The following is a 20,889-nucleotide window of genomic DNA, read 5'->3' as shown; positions in this document are numbered from 1 at the left end:
GCAATAAGGTGGATGAATTAACTGTGCAAATAGATGTTAACAAATATGATGTGATTGGGATTACGGAGACGTGGCTCCAGGATGAGCAGGGCTGGGAACTCAACATCCAGGGGTATTCAACATTCAGGAAGGATAGAATAAAAGGAAAAGGAGGTGGGGTAGCATTGCTGGTTAAGGAGGAGATTAAGGCAACAGTTAGGAAGGACATTAGCTTGGATGATGTGGAATCTATATGGGTAGAGCTGCAGAACACCAAAGGGCAAAAAACGTTAGTGGGAGTTGTGTACAGACCTCCAAACAGTAGTAGTGATGTTGGGGAGGGCATCAAACAGGAAATTAGGGGTGCGTGCAATAAAGGTGCAGCAGTTATAATGGGTGACTTTAATATGCACATAGATTGGGCTAACCAAACTGGAAGCAATACGGTGGAGGAGGATTTTCTGGAGTGCATAAGGGATGGTTTTTTAGACCAATATGTCGAGGAACCAACTAGGGGGGAGGCCATCTTAGGCTGGGTGTTATGTAATGAGAGAGGATTAATTAGCAATCTCGTTGTGCGAGGCCCCTTGGGGAAGAGTGACCATAATATGGTGGAATTCTGCATTGGGATGGAGAATGAAACAGTTAATTCAGAGACCATGGTCCAGAACTTAAAGAAGGCTAACTTTGAAGGTATGAGGCGTGAATTGGCTGGGATGGATTGGCGAATGATACTTAAGGGGTTGATTGTGGATGGGCAATGGCAGACATTTAGAGACCGCATGGATGAACTACAACAATTGTACATTCCTGTCTGGCATAAAAATAAAAAAGGGAAGGTGGCTCAACCGTGGCTATCAAGGGAAATCAGGGATAGTATTAAAGCCAAGGAAGTGGCATACAAATTGGCCAGAAATAGCAGCGAACCTGGGGACTGGGAGAAATTTAGAACTCAGCAGAGGAGGACAAAGGGTTTGATTAGGGCAGGGAAAATGGAGTATGAGAAGAAGCTTGCAGGGAACATTAAGACGGATTGCAAAAGTTTCTATAGATATGTAAAGAGAAAAAGGTTAGTAAAGACAAACGTAGGTCCTCTGCAGTCAGAATCAGGGGAAGTCATAACGGGGAACAAAGAAATGGCGGACCAATTGAACAAGTACTTTGGTTCGGTATTCACGAAGGAGGACACGAACAACCTTCCGGTTATAAAAGGGGTCGGGGGGTCTAGTAAGGAGGAGGAACTGAGGGAAATCCTTATTAGCCGGGAAATTGTGTTGGGGAAATTGATGGGATTGAAGGCCGATAAATCCCCAGGGCCTGATGGACTGCATCCCAGAGTACTTAAGGAGGTGGCCTTGGAAATAGTGGATGCGTTGACAGTCATTTTCCAACATTCCATTGACTCTGGATCAGTTCCTATGGAGTGGAGGGTAGCCAATGTAACCCCACTTTTTAAAAAAGGAGGGAGAGAGAAAACAGGGAATTATAGACCGGTCAGCCTGACATCGGTAGTGGGTAAAATGATGGAATCAATTATTAAGGATGTCATAGCAGTGCATTTGGAAAGAGGTGACATGATAGGTCCAAGTCAGCATGGATTTGTGAAAGGGAAATCATGCTTGACAAATCTTCTGGAATTTTTTGAGGATGTTTCCAGTAGAGTGGATAAGGGAGAACCAGTTGATGTGGTATATTTGGACTTTCAGAAGGCGTTCGACAAGGTCCCACACAAGAGATTGATGTGCAAAGTTAGAGCACATGGGATTGGGGGTAGTGTACTGACATGGATTGAGAACTGGTTGTCAGACAGGAAGCAAAGAGTAGGAGTAAATGGGTACTTTTCAGAATGGCAGGCAGTGACTAGTGGGGTACCGCAAGGTTCTGTGCTGGGGCCCCAGCTGTTTACATTGTACATTAATGATTTAGATGAGGGGATTAAATGTGGTATCTCCAAATTTGCGGATGACACTAAGTTGGGTGGCAGTGTGAGCTGCGAGGAGGATGCTGTGAGGCTGCAGAGCGACTTGGATAGGTTAGGTGAGTGGGCAAATGCATGGCAGATGAAGTATAATGTGGATAAATGTGAGGTTATCCACTTTGGTGGTAAAAACAGAGAGACAGACTATTATCTGAATGGTGACAGATTAGGAAAAGGGGAGGTGCAAAGAGACCTGGGTGTCATGGTACATCAGTCATTGAAGGTTGGCATGCAGGTGCAGCAGGCGGTTAAGAAAGCAAATGGCATGTTGGCCTTCATAGCAAGGGGATTTGAGTACAGGGGCAGGGAGGTGTTGCTACAGTTGTACAGGGCATTGGTGAGGCCACACCTGGAGTATTGTGTACAGTTTTGGTCTCCTAACCTGAGGAAGGACATTCTTGCTATTGAGGGAGTGCAGCGAAGGTTCACCAGACTGATTCCCGGGATGGCGGGACTGACCTATCAAGAAAGACTGGATCAACTGGGCTTGTATTCACTGGAGTTCAGAAGAATGAGAGGGGACCTCATAGAAACATATAAAATTCTGACGGGGTTAGACAGGTTAGATGCAGGAAGAATGTTCCCAATGTTGGGGAAGTCCAGAACCAGAGGTCACAGTCTAAGGATAAGGGGTAAGCCATTTAGGACCGAGATGCGGAGGAACTTCTTCACCCAGAGAGTGGTGAACCTGTGGAATTCTCTACCACAGAAAGTTGTTGAGGCCAATTCACTAAATATATTCAAAAAGGAGTTAGATGAGGTCCTTACTACTAGGGGGATCAAGGGGTATGGCGAGAAAGCAGGAATGGGGTACTGAAGTTGAATGTTCAGCCATGAACTCATTGAATGGCGGTGCAGGCTAGAAGGGCCGAATGGCCTACTCCTGCACCTATTTTCTATGTTTCTATGTTTCTATGACACTGTCAACCGTGAGGGTCTATGGATTGTCCTTCTCCGTTTCGGATGCTCCCAAAAATTCGTCACCATCCTCCGCCTTCTCCACGACGACATGCAGGCCGTCATCCTTACCAACGGAACCACCACAGACCCAATCCACATCCGGACCAGGATCAAACAGGGCTGCATCATTGCCCCTACACTCTTCTCAATCTTCCTCGCTGCCATGTTCCATCTCACAGTCAACAAGCTCCCTGTTGGAGTGGAACTAAACTACAGAACCAGTGTCTCCAGGCCAGGTCCAAAATCACCCCAACCTCTGTCGTCGAGCTACAGCAGCACTGACCACACTTAATCAGCTCCGCTGGGAAGGCCACATCATTCGCAAGCCAGACACGAGACTCCCAAAGCAAGCGCTTTATGCGGAACTCCTTCACAGCAAATGAGCCAAAGGTGGGCAGAGGAAACATTACAGGGACACCCTCAAAGCCTCCCTGAAAAAGAGCAACATCCCCACTGACACCTGGAAATCCCTGGACAAAGATCGCCCTAAGTGGAGGAAGTGCATCTGGGAGGGTGCTGAGTACCTCGAGGCTCATCGCCGAGAGCATGCAGAAATCAAGGGCAGGCAGCGGAAAGAGCGTGCAGCAAACCTGTCCCACCCACCCTTTCCTTCAACGACTATCTGTCCCACCTGTGACAGGGACTGTGGCTCTCATATTCGACTGTTCAGCCACCTAAGGACTCATGTTAAGAGTGGAAGCAAGTCTTCCTCGATTCCAAGGGACTGCCTATGATGATGATGTTAAAGTTTAAGATGATTTAAGTTAAGATTAATTCTACCCTTTCATGTTAAGGAATCACCAGTGTGTAACGGTCCAGTTATCTGAGACAATGCGCACCAAGTGTATGTTGAATAAAAAACATTTAATACGACCATTGGTCTGAAATCATAAGTATCATGGGCAAAAACACCCCACACCCCCACCCCACTTTTTCGATCATTGACACCAATCAAATGGTCAACATGTCCAGCTACAGAGAACACAAATGCAAAGAAGGAGGGTGGGCCCCTCTCCCCATATATTACAACAAATTGCACACACTGAGATGGAGATATAATAAAGCCATCACCTGCGGACATGCACCTCACTTTCTTTCCCCCCTCCACTTCTTCTCCCACCTCTACCCCTTCGCCTCCTCACTCCATGCCGCCTGGCCGAGGAGCTCCTCAGGCGGTGCCTCTTTGGAAGGAATGAAGGCAGAGCCAGTGGTTGCACGGGTATGGTGCAGGGGGTGCCGAGGTGGGAACATTCTCGGATCCAGAAGCAGGATCTTGGTCCTGCCTCTCATGTGTCGTTCGCACTGGTGGTGCGGAACCTATGGGATGGAGTGCCGCGTTCCAGGACCACTGGGAGGCCTGTGCCAGCAATGTTCCTGGCCATCGCCTCTAGGGCCTCCGCCATCCGCAGAATGTACTCAGTCATGGTGCCGGAGATGGTGGCCAGCTGTTGGGATATGCCCCCCAATGCATTGAGGATCTGGTCATCTATGTCTACAGTTCTCCTGGACAACTTAACCACCTTTCTGCTCTCATCTGGCACTCGTGGACCTGCTGTGTCCCCGAAACCTCCGCAGGGTCGGCGCCATCCTGGGGACAAATGGATGTGGTGAGGTGCTTGTACCTGGCACCATCAGAGTAGTGACAGGAATGGCCGGAGGGGCACCAGATGGCCTTGGGGTGAAATTCCTTCTGGAGCCTGGTGATGCAGATTCCTCAAAGTCGGCTCCCTCATCCGTAGAGAACAGACTCAGCGGATTGATGGGTGAGAATTGGAGCTCCTCAGCAGCAGATGTAGGATCGTCCGCCGAGTCCGGCCCCGTGTCCCTGCCTTCTGGCCTCTGTGGTCTTGCCTTGGGCCGCGCTGCTGGCTGAGCTGCAAAATATAAATTAGGTTATTAGAGGAGAAGGGGGTGCTAGGGTCACAAGGTGAGTCCAGCGCTACACACAGCATATGCACGACAAAAGCACCACCGCTATAAAAATCATCACAGACATCACATTTCATGACCATTAACACATTGTGCATTGCAATGATTTTCCTTAGGCCAGCATTATTTATTGGACAATTTTAGAAACCATCTATCATATATTAGTTTGGATATAAGTGGGTGTGGCATCAACTGACCTTACATCACGCAATGCTGTATACTGTACTCACATGGCATCATTTCAGGATCTGCAGCTGCTTGCGTGGCCGTCCGGGGGTGCCTCCCCACGAGTGTAAGCACCCGCTCCTTGATGATAGAGATGTCACTGATGACTGGTGGCCCCCCACCCGTTCGCCTCTGCGCAGACCTAATCGTAGATAGCTTCTTCTGTAAAAAGTAACAGGACGACATGTCATGAGATCATTGCATGATATAATTGCTAGGTACTGTCACAGAGACTGATACAACACATAAGCGACAGATGTAATCATGATTATTATGATAATTATCATTCTTTAACTAAGACACACACCATGACTGCAGGATTAAAGTATAACATTCCCCGTAAAAGTGAAACACCTCACATGTTATGATAGTCACTCATGACTCTTACAAATCAAATTATATAAATATATAAGTACATGTAAATAACTGTAATACTTACTTTTGCAGATCCCACAAGGTCGTTCCATCGCTTGCGGCGTTGGTTGTCCTCTCGCACCTCGTTGGTCACCGACGAGACCACCTCTGCTATCTCGGCCCATACCTTCCGATAGGCCTTTGGGGTGGGCTTCCCACGCCCTCCCTGTGTCAAATCACCCCAGCGTGACTCGACCTCCTGCAGGAGGAAGACATTTGCCTCGTCCGAGAACCTCGTCACTCTTTTGCGCCCTCCCATGTCCTACTCTCCCAGCTCACTGCACTCGCCAGCGTCAGTCTCCACAGCATGCTGTGTTACCTCCTCCTCTCCCTCCATTATAGGCACCAAATTTGGGAAAATATCTGGCTGGTAACAATTAATTTTTTTTTCCCAATTTGCTATAAAGCTCGAAACTCTCCCTCCTTCCTCCCAAAGCAGCCACACCACACCCACCCATGCCTTCACTCCCACTCAGCTCCCTCTCGCTCTGTCTGATCTTATGCGCATGTAATGATGACCCTTGACCTCCTGAATCACGGGAATTGAGCATTGCTATGCCGTTGCTAAGGACGGCACACTTTATGGTACAAGGTCAGGGAGATTTAACGCTAATGCCCATTTCATATCGCTTGCGATAACGCCTCATTTCAAAAATGGAGACTAGGGGCTTTGAGAATGGGCGACAAGCCGGCGATCTGAAAACCATTTTTACTGTGCACCATTTTTGGGTGATCTGCACAAAAGTGTAAAATTTAGCCCATGGACTTATTTTGCCATATTTACAAATCCAGCTTAACCATTTGTTTTCTGTTTTGGAGAGAATACCTTCGCCCTTGAACAGAACCTTCCAAACACGGTGTCGAATTTAGACTAATTCGAGGCTGATTCCTCAGGAAAGTTTCCCTCCAAGGGATGCTCTTGATTTATATTTGAACTCTCTATTACCTCAGACTGTTTGTCTGCCTGATTCAGACTCAAGACTTAAATTCTGACTTTCTCTTGAATTTGTTTCCAATACATTGATGTAGGATATGCTGCTGGTAATTTACTTGTATCAAACTATCTGATGAGTCAGAAATAATCGAATCATTCCAACTTTCAACTCCTTCCACGTCTGTAGGTAAAATATGATCAATGTGAATAAACCTAACCTGTCCATGATCAAACATCCTGACCAAATATATGCGAGGACCACATATCTTCACCACTCTTCCTGGTAACCACTTTAACCATTTATGTTGATGGTTCATCACTCTCTCCTTCTTATTTAATTTCACATGTCTCTCTTTTACTCCACCACTATCATGATTCTCTTTCTGTCTTAATTGTTTCTCTTCTACGGACTGTGCCAAGTTTGGTTTCAACAACAAGAATCTGGTTTGTGGCTGTCGTTTGAGAAACAACTCTGCTGGTGTTACACCAGTAGTTGTATAAAGAGTATTACGATACGTAATTAGAAGATTAGCTAATTTGTGGTCCAATGACAACTGTTGTTTCTTTGGATTTGGATCCAATATCTGTTTGATGAGGACACGTTTTACAATTTGTACTGTGCGCTCTGCTGCACCATTTGAAGCAGGGTGGTATTGTGGAACGTTGGTATGTTTCACACTATTTTTGCTCATGCAAATTCTTCTGAACAAAATTGTGGTCCATTATCAGAAACAATTTCTTCTGGGAGACCAAATGAGGAAAATAATCTTCGCACAATGTCTAATATTTTATATGTTGTTATTTTCCACATTGGAAACACCTCGACCCACTTTGACTGGCTATCAATCACAATGAACGATAGTCCTTCTAGCTCAGCAAAATCTGCATGTAACCTTTGCCACACTCTGGGAGGCCATTTCCATGGCTGTAATGGTACTGATGGTGGTTTCTTGCTTACCGATTGACATGTTGTACACTGACTGACGATATACACTATATCTTTATCTAGACCTAGCCACCATAAGTAACTGCATGCAAAACTCTTGGTCAAGCACATTCCCAGGTGCTGATCATGAAGATCTCCAAATAATTTGGACCTGAATTCATTTGGTATAACTACTCTTGCACACCACATGATAAAATCTTTATTGACTGATAATTAATTCCTACAAATGAAGAATGGATGAATATCTTCGTCCGTTACCTGGTTTGGCCAGCCATTTGCAATGTAATCTTACACCTTCGACATAACTGGGTCACGTTTGGTTGCTCAATCAATGTCTTCAGCTGTGACTAGCAGTTCATGAATGTATGAAAAATATTGGGTATAACTTGTGATGGTGAAGGCACTCTAGACATAACATCAGCATTACTGTGATCAGCTGTATTCAATATCATATGTATAGGCTGACAAAATTAAAGCCCATCTCTGCATTCGGGCTGCAGCTAATGTTGGAACTGGGGACTTTGGATGGAGGATTGCTGTCAGGGACTTATGGTCCATAACAATGGTAAACTTACCAGTATTTGTGCAACTTCTTGACTCCAAAAATTAATGCCAAAGCTTCCCTTTCGATTTGCGCATAATTACGCTCAGTGGCACTAAGAGTGCGTGAAGCAAAAGCAATTGGTCTCTCCGCCCCACTATGTAGTACATGAGAGATCACTGCCCCAACTCCATAACGGAGAGGCGTCACATGCTAGCTTAATCTCCTTAGATACGTCATAGTGAACTAACATGGTGCTCTCTACCAATTTGTTTTTACACTTCTTGAATGCTTTGTCGCATTCTTCTGACCACTTCCAATGGACCTATTTTTTCAATAGTTAATCCAGTGAATGTAACACTGTAGCCAAATTTGGTAGGAACTTCCCATAATAGTTCAAAAGAACCAAAAATTATTGAAATTCAGTGACATTCTTGGGAGGCGTACATTTCTGATTGCATTCAGCTTTCCCTTGGTTGGATGTAAACCATCTTTGACTACTCTGTACCCGAAACTCCACTGAGTTTTGAAATAACTCACACTTGCGAGCAGTCAATCGTACTCTGTGGTTCTCTTGCCGTTTGAGGACTTCATTCAATATGTTATTATGAATTTGCCTGTTTGGTGCTGAAATAACATATTACCCCTTCAATACCTTGCAAAATTTGGTTCATCACCCCTTGGAATATGGCAGGGGCAGAAGATACTCCAAATGGTAGCCTATTAAATTCATATACGCCTAGATGAGTATTTATAGTCAAGCATGACTTGGACTCCTCATCTAATTCAAGTTGTAAGATCCAACTTTGAAGATCTGACCACCTGTCAGCGTTCTGAACAAACATGTGCTGAGAGATTTGCTTAGTATTGTCACTGGTGGCAATGAACGCTATCACTATGGCCTTACTCAAGGTTGGGTCTCTACAGTAAAAAGTTTGCGAAGTATCATTTCATGACAAAAGTCTCTGAGCATGTGCTCCAAATTCGCAATGTCCTGCAAGGTGTCTTCGCTCGGTGCCGTAACTCACTACTTCCTGGCCTTCAGACCTTTTGTAGTGTAGAACCGGTATCTTGCCATCAGAAGGCTTTCCTTCGGGTTCAGATGCTCCCGGACCAGTGTGCACAAATCATCGAACAGTTTCACTGGAGCAAGCTGATTTTTTATGAGGCCATATGTTGGTGCCCCGCAGACGGTGAGGAGAATCGCCCTTCATTCGGCAGCATTCGCTTCTCCTTCCAGGTCGTTGGCCACAAAGTACTGGTCGAGTCGCTCCACGAAACTTTTCCACGCAGAGCTCCTCCGAAAACTTCTCCAGGATGCCCACTGTTCTCTGCATCGTTGCGGTGGGGTTCGTTATCTGTATCTCGTCGCCAGTTGTTATGTATGAATAAAGCGGCTGACTGGATACTGTGAGCTCAAAGTAAAGTGTGACCGTAGCCTTTTATTGCAGGTCTCCAGAGTGCCTCTCCAGCCTGTGAGGCCTCCTTAAGTACTTGTGCTCCCAAGGGATTATGGGATCCCTTGGGACTCCAGGGGATGAGCCCTCTGGTGGTTGTACAAAGTATATACAAGTTTACATATATACCAATTGATGAAGCAGTTGAAGATGGTTGGGCCTAGGACACTGCCTTGCAGAACTCCTGCAGCGATGTCCTGGGGCTGTGATGATTGACCTCCAACCACCACAACCATCTTCCTTTATGCTAGGTGTGACTCCAGCCAGTGGAGAGTTTTCCCCGATTTCCATTGACTTCAGTTTTACTGGGGCTGCAACATATTGAGATGCAACATATTCTGTTTTAACTATATTTTAAGTGTACTTGGCACGCACACCTTCAGATTGGCACCTAGACTTATCCAAAGCCTAATATCCAGGTTAGGCTGTGCAGTTGATCTGTGTTGTATATGTTATGGACAGGCTGGTGGAGGACCTTTGTCTTACAGATATTTAGCGTAAGGCCCATGCTTTCGTATGCCTCAGTAAATACGTCAACTATGTCCTGGAGTTCAGCCTCTGTATGTGCGCAGATGCAGGCGTTGTCCGCGTACTGTAGCTCAACGAAGAGGTTGGGGTGGTCTTGGACCTGGCGTGGAGATGGCGCAAAATCCTACAAATCCCCTGGGAGGATAGGCATACCAACATCAGCATCCTCATCCAGGCAAACATCCCCAGCATTGAAGCACTGACCACACTCGATCAGTCCGCTGGGCAGGCCACATAGTCCGCATGGCAGACACGAGACTCCCAAAGCAAGTGCTCTACTCGGAACTCCTTCATGGCAAACGAGCCAAAGGTGGGCAGCAGAAACGATACAAGGACACCCTCAAAGCCTCGCTGATAAAGTGCGACATCCCCACTGACACCTGGAAGTCGCTGGCCAAAGACCGCCCTAAGTGGAGCAAGTGCATCCAAGAGGGCGCTGAGCACCTCGAGTCTCAACACCGAGAGCATGCAGAAATCAAGCGCAGGCAGCGGAGAGAGCGTGCGGCAAACCAGTACCACCCACCCCTTCCCTCAACGACTATCTGTCCCACTCGTGACAGAGTTTGTGGCTCTCATGTTGGACCGGTCTGCCACCAAAGGACTCGTGGTGGTGGTCGTGGTGGTCGTGGTGGTTGTGGTCGTGGTCGTGGTGGTGGTGGTGGTGGTGGTGGCGGCGGCGGCGGTGGTGGTGGTGATAAGTTGTGTATTAGGGAAACAAATCCCTTTGAGGAAAACCAGGAGAATGCCTTTTCTTCTGTAATTAATGATCAACTAAAAAATTTATATTCTCAAAAAATTGAATATTTCAAAGCCATTTTCTACCCCTTCCGTGCTGGCAGGTGGTGCCACAGGTGACAGTCATCTTCTGGTACTTCAGCCAAGTTGTCATTATTCATGTTTGGGCCTTGCCAGTGAATATTTCTGGACTAATAAATTATGGGAGCATTACAGTTCTCTCTCAATTTCTCTTTTACACACACTCACTCAACAACAACTCACATTTATATAGTGCATTTAACATCGCAAAATGTCTCAAGGCACTTATCATGAACGTTATCAATGAAAAATAACATTTTTGACACCAAGACACAGAAGAAGATAACAGGACAGAGAGGACCAATAGCTTGAAAGAGGAGAGAGAGATAGCAAGGCGAAGAGATTTAAGGGAGCGAATTCCAGAGCTTAGGGCCAAGCCAGCTGAAAGAATGGCCACCAATGGTGGAGTGATTAAAATCGGATATGTGCAAGAGGCCAGAATTGGAAGAGCGCAGAGATCTCGTAGCATTGTAGGGCTGGAGGAAGCTACAGAGATAGGGACGGGTGAGGCCATGGAGGGATTTGAAAACAAGGATGAGGATTTTTAAATTGAGGCGTTGTCAGACCGGGACCCAGTGAAGGTCAGCAAGCAAAAGGGTGATGGGTGAACAAGGTTCGGAGCAAGTTAAGATACGAGCCGCAGAGTTTTGGATAGCATAAGTTTATATTGGATGGAAGATGGGAGGTCGGGCAGAAGAGCATTTAAATAGTGAACTCTCAGGTTAGCAAAGGCATGGATGAGGGCTTCAGCAACAGATGAGCTGAAGTCGGGCAATGTTACAGAGATGGAAATCGTCTTGGTGATGGAACGGATATGTTGTTGGAAACTCATCTCGGGGTCAAACACAACACCAATGTTGCAAATGGTCTTACTCAGTTTAAGACAGTTGCCAGGGATGGAAATAGTAATCAGGGAATGGAGTTTGTGGTACGGACCAAAGAGAACGGCTTCAGTCTTCCCAATGTTTTTTTGAAGACAGTTTTACTCATCCAATATTGGATTTTGAACAAGCAGTATAACAAATCAGAGACAGTGTAGGGGTCCAAAGAAGTGATGAGATCGAGCTGAGTGCCGCTGGCAAACACGTGGAACCTGATGTTGTGTTTTCAGATGATTATTGGCAAGTGATAGCATGTAGATGAGAAATAGAAGAGGGCCAAGGCTGGATCCTTGGAGGACTCCAGACATAATAATGCAGGAGCAGGAAGAGAAGTCATTGCAGGTGATTCACTGGCTACGATTAGACAGATAATAGTGGAAACAAGCTAGAGCAGTTCCACCCAGCTGGACGATGAAGGAGGCCTTGGAGGAGGATGGTGTGGTCAACTATGTCGAAGGCTGGAGAAAGGTCGAGAAGGATAAGGAAGAATAATTTATCACAATCACAGTCACAAAGAATGTCATTTTTGAATTTGACAAGGACTGTTTCAGTACTGCGGCTGGGTCGGAAATCTGATTGGAAGGATTCAACATGCAATTGGGGAAAAGGCGGGCACGGATTTGGGAAGCGACAACACATTCAAGGACTTTGGAGAGGAAAGGGACGTTGGAGGTGGGTGGTAGTTTGCAAGGACAGAGGGGTCAAAGGTGGTGTTTTTGAGGAGAGGGGTAATGACAGCAGATTTAAAGTTAGCGGGGGCACAGTACCTGAGGCAAGGGGGCCTTTAACAATATCAGCTAACATATAGCCCATAAAGTTGGGTGGTCAACAGTTTGGACAGAATAGGATCAAGGGAGCAGGAGGTGGATCTGATGGTCAAGATGATGTCAGATAGTGCATTGCAGGTGATGGGATAGAATCTAGAGAAAGATATGAGTTCCAGGCTAGGTCAGCGGGGAATATTTAGGGAAATTTGTCCCAGTCGGGAAAGGGAGGGAAGTAGCAGTGGCAGCGGAATGGATGCAGGGACTCCCAGGTGTCGGTGGGGATGTTGCACTTTATCAGGAAGGCTTTGAGGATATCCTTGTAACGTTTCCTCTGCCCACCTTTGGCTCATTTGCCGTGAAGGAGTTCCGAGTAGAGCGCTTGCTTTTGGAGTTTCATGTCTGGCATGCGGACAATGTGGCCTGCCCAGCGGAGCTGATCAACTTTTATATCGCAGTACATCGCTGGCAGTCGCAACCACGTAGTTGACATGTTCAGCCGCTCGACACCTGTTTCAGACTCTGGTGCTGACTTGTTCACAGATGACGATACATATGTCACGTCGATCATCACTGAGTTCATCAGAAACCTTGTCTCCTGCGACAAACTCAAAACCGAATCAAAGCGTGATACTACGCTCCAGCAGATGTGCCACTTCCTCCAGACGGAGTGGCCTCAGCAAATTCCGGAAGAGCTAAAAACATTCCACAGAATTCGCGATGAATTTTCCATTTGGAACGATGGCTGCATAGTTCGTGGTGATAGAGCAGTAATTCCCAAGTTGCTTCAACAGCGCATTCTCTCATTGACGCACGATGGACACCCTGGCATTGTCCACCTGAAGCAGAGATTTCGCGATTCAGTATGGTGGCCTGGTATTGACCCTCGCAACGAGGAGTTTGTCTCACACTACAAAGCAAACGGCCAGAAATCGCTACAAGTTCAGTGACCTCAACAATGATCGTCACTATTCTGCAGAGGTCATAAACATTGGCAATGGACCACAGTTTGTGTCCGACCAGTTCGCCGATTTCCTCATTCGTTATGCTATCGAGCATCGCCTTACTGCTCAGCACAATCCTCAAAGCAACGGAGGTATTGCGCATCATCAAAGAGGGTTATGAAATCCAACCTCGCAGCAGGCCAAATATTCGACAAAGCGGTTCAGACCATTCTCCGCACATACCGTTCGACAAAGCACTCGCTAATGGGGAAGACACCTGCTGAGCTCATGATTGGGCAGAATCTTCACTGGCTACTGGACATTCTCAACCCCCCAGCGCGAAGATAACCACACTTGCATGCCAGATTTCAGAACGCCAACAGGATGGGACAGAGGCACCATTCTGTTTCTCAACCGAAAACCTCCATCAAACACCGCAAGCTCCATGCCAGTCTCAGCGTATCAGAACATGACCTGGCTATCTCAAGGACTTTGTCTGTACATAGACTGTGGTTTTAAAATTTATGTTCTGTTCATTATCTATTTATTTGTTGCAGATCACTGGACAGGCATTAGGACCCTGCGGGAGCTATTCAGAATTGTTGTACTCATGCTGGTTCATGCCGGTTTTGGGACACCATTTTGGGTTGTATAAAAGCACAGTTAAGATACTTTTCTCCTGGCTCAGTTTGGCAGTTATTTACGCATACACAACAACTGGGAAACGATGTATAACTTGCATGTGGGCAGGGCAAATGCTCAACATTCATACACCCTTCAGGGAAAAGCATTAAAGAAGGTGGAGATAGAAAGAGATTTGGGCATTCTAGTGCACACATCTTTAAAGGTGCATGAACAATGCCGTGAAGCAATAGCTGGAGCAAATAGGGTATTGGGATCTATCCATAGGACAATTGAGTATACAATGAGGCAACTTATTTTCCCTTGTACAACACCTTAGTTAGTCATGCCTCACTTGGAATACTGTGCCCATTTTTGGTCTCTTAACATGGTGGATGATATTGAGCCTTTCAAAAGGGTGCAGAGGAGGGCCACTAGACTAATTCCCAGTTTAAAGTATCTTAGTTATTAAGATAGGCTAAAAGATTTAGGATTCTACACTTCAAAGAATTGTAGACTCAGAGGTGATCTGATTGAGGTTTATAAGATAATGATGGGAATAGATTATGTTCCAGTTGACAGTTTGTTCAAATTAAATAGGTTAGGGAGGTCCAGGGGTCACAAATTTAAGTTGTATAAGGATAGATCTAGGTTAGACGTCAGGAGGTGGCTCTTTTCCCAGAGAATAGTGGACCTCTGGAACAGGCTGCCATCTCATGTGATGGATGCTGATTGGTTGAATTCCATCAAGCGAGAGCTGGACCTGTTTTTGGCTGGGGCGGAGACTACCTCTTACAGAAGATAATTAATGCAGGGAGTTCGGGGCCAGAAGAGGCGAGGGCCCATGGGCAGTACAGGCCAGCCCACACTGCGATATGTGTGCGCACTACGCCTATGCGGCAGAGCTGGTCTCCAGTCGTCTTGGGTAATCCTTGCCACTGGGCCAAGACCTAGCTCTGTCAAGCCCGTGTGGTGGCTGGTGTGCTTCAAGATTTAGTTCGGGACCTGGAATATTAGGTCCTTCATTGAAACACTTGTGAACTCATCCCTTTTGGCCTGGAAGCAAGTCATCCTCTTTTTGAGGGACTGTTTATGATGTTGATGACTGCATTGAATTCAGGGCCAGTGTAGGACCAGTGTGATCTCCTGGACTAGTTTTGATCACCTAGATGGGTCGGAGAGAAATTTCCCACACTTTTACCCCAAATTGGCCTGGGTTTTTTTTGCCTCTCCCAGGAGTCCTCATATGATTTTGGACACAAGGTATCACAACTGTGTGGGACAGACTCAATGGACCAGTAGGTCTTTATCTATCTGTTATTGTTCGTATATTTGTATCCTTGGATCTAGGCACAGGGGGCCTGAGCTCACCTGCTAACAGTGTAATATATGGCTCTCCCATCATTCTCTGCCCAGGAGCACTATCCAAGCTGTGCAGCTTCAGCTCTGCAGTTTGGAATTCATTTTTTCCTTTTTCTTTACTTGTTTCATACTGACATCTTACATTTTCCCGATCAGCGACCTGTGAATGTCTGAAACTGATACTTTTAGGACCTCCCAACCCTTCCAGTGCATTCAGAAGGGAAAATTAGCTGCAATGGCTTCCCACTGGGAGTTCTCCAGTTCATCATTATTATAGAGGAAGATTAGAGGGAGGATCAAGGAGTGTGACATTCCATGGCAGGAAACTCTGTTCTGAGCTTTTTATAATACTTCCACCCATCATCATCATAGGCAGTCCCTCAAAATCGAGGAAGACTTCCTTCCACTCTAAAAGTGAGTTCTTATGTAAATGAATAGTTCAATATTATAGTCTCTGTCACAGACAGTCGTTGAAGGAAAGGGTGGGTGAGACTGGTTTGCCGCACGCTCCTTCCGTTGCCTGCACTTGTTTTCTACATGCTCTCGGCGATGAGACTCGAGGTGCTCAGCGCCCACTTAGGGCGGTCTTTGGTCAGGGTCTCCCAGGTGTCAGTGGGGATGCTGCATTTTACTAAGGAGGCTTTGAGGGTGTCCTTGAAATGTTTCCTCTGCCTACCTGGGGCTTGTTTGCCGTGTAGGAGTTCCGAGTAGAGCACTTGCTTTGGGAGTCTTGTGTCAGGCATGCGAACAATGTGGCCTGCCCAACTTCCACCCAAGGTTCCAAGGGCTCACTATTGGTCATGTTTGCTGTGCCATATGTAAGTGAGTTTTCCAGGAAATGATGGCGTAAATTCGACTTGGAAAGATTGACGTGCAAACCAGCGTGACCTATGGTATAATTTGTTGATCACTCCTGAATGCCTACTTAACCTAATACCATGGAGAGAAAAAAATTATTGTATTTATTGGATCTAAATTGAGATTCCCCAATCCCAATGCAGAGTCTTGCTCTATGGAGACTCACGTATGGCAGTAGCAGCTCTAAATCATGGTGCTCCTGATATTAATCCTAGGCCTGTTAAATCAGGTGGGCAATGAACCTGCCTTGCTGACCAGTATGCAAAATAGTCTGAACTGTGCCCAATCCAATGGGGTTCTGTGCAGGGAGGGATAACTCAGAAACTGTGCTCTACTATGTAATTTCAATAAGAAAAAAATGGTACTTACCATGGTGGAATATATTGGCAGTTTTTTATATGGGTTTACCAGCAGCAAAATATGCCCTATGTAAGTCTGAAAAAAAAGTCAATAGTTCAATGGCTGTTAGGGAGACTTCTGGTCCTGCAGGAGAAATATCAGTTGCAGTGCAATATTTAGTAATGGATCATGCAGCACAACAATATTATGTAACAATTTAAAAAGCTAGTGACATAGTATTGAATATGATCTTCTGCCATCTTGGATTGCAATGAGGTTATGAATTGATGCTTTTTTATTTTTTAAACTCATATCACTTTATCACTAGATTCAAGATTTGCAAGTATGCCACTATTCACTGCTCTAAGTTATACTTCATTCTATATCTGATTAACTCATTGGCCCGTATTTTGACAAGTGTTGTAGAGGAAGAGAATTTCTACAGGGTTCTATCGATCGCCCACCATAACTTCAGCTGAAAATTGGTGAAAACTTTAGAGAAACAGAGTGAACAGTCATTTTTAGCCATTAACCCTGTGGGCGATTGGGAGAACCCATGCAGACATGTCAGGTGTAAACATGTAAAGTAAACAAGGAAGCAAGGCTGGCAGAAAGTGATTAACAGATTTTTCAGTGCTACTCTGAGTCCAGCTTCAATTCTAAAGTAAAAATCTGCTTGTTCAAACCCATTAGTCACAAGAAACTTGCACAGAATAATGTGAATTGCAAGGTAAGTCTGCAGATATGCACAACAAGCACAAGTAGACATGTAATACAGTCTGCTCTGAAAACTTTAAATTGTTTTTGCTGGAACATGCTGATCAGTAAGAGGTGGCTATCCAGTGTAGTGCTGGCATGACAGCTTTGCAATCTTGGTCATGGTAAGGCCTTTTTCAAGACAAAGTTAAGGAGCCTTTAACAGATTTTCTTTATTCATGCAACTGGAGAGGGGACGGACTTGTATTGTTAGATGGTCAAAAATCTGAAGCGGTGCTTCACCATGCTAGTGGTATATTCAATCACCATTCTGCTTGTAGCACGAGTGTCATTGTGCCTGCACTCTACTTCTGCACAGGGCTTGCCTAAAGGTATGGTGAGCCCTGGCTGCAGATGATAGTCTATCTCTTCCAGAAGCCATACTTTCACTCTTTCCTTCCCTTCAAATAAGGGTCATACAGATGAGATGGGACAGACTCTCTGCTTAGCCTTAGACAAACCCAAGTAACTGTGCCAGAAACTGAAGACCAGTGGCCAAAAATCCCTGTAACCGGTTAAAATACAGGATAGATTGTGTTCTAGTTGACAGTTTGTTTAAATTAAATAGGTTAGGGAGCACCAGAGGTCAGAAATTTAAGTTATATAAGGCAAAATCTAGGTTAGTTATCAGGTGGTGGTTCTTTTCCCAGAGAATAGTGAGCCTCTGGATCAGGCTACAATCGCATGCAATGGATGCTGATTTGCTGTTAGTTGGACTTGCCCTTATCCGTTAAATCTCCATTATATTATATCCACCATCACAGAAGTGCCAGGTGGTGGATCTCCACTAAACGAGAGTCGAGCCATCTCCCCTCGATATTCAATGGCATTACCGTCGCCAAATCCCCACTTCTCTATCCTGATGGTCACCATTGACCAGAAACTTAACTGGACCAGCCACATAAATACTGTGGGAACAAGAGCCAGTGACAGGCTGGGTATTCTGCGACCAGTGTCTCGCCTCCTGACTCCCCAAAGCCTTTCCATCATCTACAAGGCACAAGTCAGGAGTGTGATGGAATACTCTCCACTTGCCTGGATGACTGCAGCTCCAACAACACTCAAGAAGCTCGACACCATCCAGGACAAAGCAACTTGCTTGACTGACACCCCATCCACCACCTTCAGCATTCACTCCCTCCACCACTCGCCAAGGCTTCTTCGGCAGCACCTCCCAAACCCATGACCTCTACCACCTAGATGGATGGACAAGGGCAGCAGACACATAGGAGCACCTGAAAGTTCCCCTTCAAGTTACGCACTATCCTGACTTGGAAATATATCGGTGTTCCTTCATCGTCACTAGGTCAAAATTCTGGAACTCCCTCCTCAACAGCACTCTGGGAGTACCTTCACCACAATGACAGCAGTGGTTCAAGAAGGCAGTTCACCACCACCCTCTCAAGGGCAATTAGGGATGGCCAATAAATGTTGGCTTTGCCAGCAACGCCCACATCCAGGAACAAATAAAAAAAGGAGCAGGAGAGTCATCCCTGGTGTCCTGACCAATATTTATCCCTATTCAAGATCATTAAAAAACAGATTATCTGGTCATTATTACATTGCTCTTTGTAGGAGTTTGCTGTGCGCAAATTTCCTGCTGCGTTTTCTACAACAGTGCTAGTTTTCTACACTTCAAAAGTACTGAAGTGGTTGTAAAGTGCTTTGGGATGTCCTGAGATTGTGAAAGCTGCTATATAAATGCAAATCCTTCTTTCTTTCTTTACCAATTGCAAATTCCAGAACGCAAAAATACGATTATATGTTTGTACTTACATATATCTGATTATTGCTGAACCGCTTCTGAATTTCATAGAGAAGACTTCTATCTGTCAGTTCACTCAAAGTAGACAGGTCATCGTTCGGAGCAGGAGGAATCAGCTGCACCTGCATTTTATAACAGTCAGGGGGAATAAAACATCATAAATTCTTGTAATGGAACTGATTTCCCAATCAGGCACTTCCGACACAGAGAAGCTTTCACAGATGGGCTTTTCAGGAAAGTACAGATCCGTAATGCCTGGTTTTGTATCCATTACTTTAAATTAGGGCAGTGGGTAAAATATTTCACGACCAGTGCTCCCTTGAGAGTGCTTCTTTTTCATGAAGAGGCTTTAAGAAAATAATTGAGAGGGACACAAACATGACAAAGACTAAGACTAAGACAAAGATTGCAGCGTAGGTTTACCAGAATGATACCTGGACTCCAAGGATTAAATTATGAAGAGAGATTACACAAACTAGGACAAAAGCAAAATATTGCAGACAGTAGAAATCTGAAATAAAAACAGAAAATGCTGGAAGTACTCAGCAGGTCATCGACTTGAGACGTTAACTTTGTTTCTCCACAAATGTTGCATTAACTGCTGACTTTCTTCCAGCATTTTCTGTTTATATTGCACAAACTAGGGTTGTATTACCTGGAATTTAGAAAGTTAAGGAGTGATTTGATCAAAATGTTCAAGATATTAAGGGGAGCAGATTGGGTAGATAGAGAGAAACTGCTTCCACTGGTTGGCAACTCTTGGACTAGGGGGCATAGTCTAAAAATTATAGCCCGACCTTTCAAGAGTGAAATTAGGAAACAGTTCTAAACACAAAGTATGGTAAATGTTTTGAACTCTCTTTTGTGAATGCAATTGATGCTAGATCAATTGGTAATTTTAAATCTGGGATTGATGACATTTTTGTTAACCAAAGGTATTAAGGTATATGGGCTAAAAGTGGGTACAGGTGCAGCGCCCCGAATCCGGAACCCTCGGGACCGAGGCCGGTCCGGACTTTGCATTTTGCCGGATTTTAGAACATCTTTCTGACGTCATGAATCCGAAAACACCCGAGCCCAGGTTCGGATATAGCCAGATTTTGGAACGCCAACAGTGGGGGTGTTCGCCGGGCGATGAGGTCGTCGGCCGGAGCCCCGCTGCCGGAGAATTGTTCGGGCGGGCCCCATTGCCCGGGAAGAGTTCAGGTGGACCCCGCCGCCGAGATGGTGTTCGGGTGGGCCCCGCTGCCGAGGAGGTGTTCGGGCAGGCCCTTCCGCCGGAGAAGTGTTCGGGCGGGCCCCATTGCCCGGGAAGAGTTCAGGTGGACCCCGCCGCCGAGATGGTGTTCGGGCGGGCCCCGCTGCCGAGGAGGTGTTCGGGCAGGCCCTGCCGCCGGAGAAGTGTTCGGGCGGGCCCCATTGCCCGGGAAGAGTTCGGGTGGACCCCGCCGCCGAGATGGTGTTCGGGCGGGCCCCGCCGCTGAGGAGGTATTCGGGCGGAGACCACCGCTGGGGAAGAGTTCGGGCAGGCCCCGCCACCGGAGAAGTGTTCAGGCAGGGCCCCGCCACCGGGAAAAGAGTTTGGGCGGGTCCCGCCACCGAGAAGGTGGTCAGGTGGGGCCTGCCGAAGAGCTGGTCAAGCGGTCCCATCATGGAGGAGATGTTTGGGCGAGCCGGCGAGGAGGCCTCGAGGTAAGGGCAGTGGCGGTGAGGCGAGGCCCGAGGTCAGGCAGCGGTGAGGTGAGGGACAGTGAGGCGAGGCCCGAGGTCGGGCAACAGCGGGACCTCGAGGTCGGCGGGTCCGGATTCCGGAACATTTTATGGACCCTGCCACCAATCGGTTCGGCGTCCGGATTCCGGAACATTCCGGATTCCGAAACTCGGAATTTGAA

General features: G+C 46.3%; 1 protein-coding gene across 1 annotated transcript in view; it reads right to left on the bottom strand.

Annotated features, from left to right (window-relative positions):
- myo16 (myosin XVI) overlaps positions 1–20,889 on the bottom strand; it is a 1,091,439-nt gene that overhangs the window by 691,134 nt on the left and 379,416 nt on the right. The window contains exons 10-11 of the mRNA XM_070891428.1: positions 19,009–19,119; positions 16,507–16,572 (exon numbers count right to left, since the gene is read on the bottom strand). Coding sequence (XP_070747529.1) covers positions 16,507–16,572; positions 19,009–19,119 — 177 coding nt within the window. The remainder of the gene's footprint in view (positions 1–16,506; positions 16,573–19,008; positions 19,120–20,889) is intronic.

Source organism: Pristiophorus japonicus, chromosome 10 (assembly GCF_044704955.1).
Source record: "Pristiophorus japonicus isolate sPriJap1 chromosome 10, sPriJap1.hap1, whole genome shotgun sequence".
In the NCBI taxonomy this organism is placed as follows: domain Eukaryota; kingdom Metazoa; phylum Chordata; class Chondrichthyes; family Pristiophoridae; genus Pristiophorus; species Pristiophorus japonicus.
This window is presented reverse-complemented; position numbering and strand designations above follow the sequence as displayed.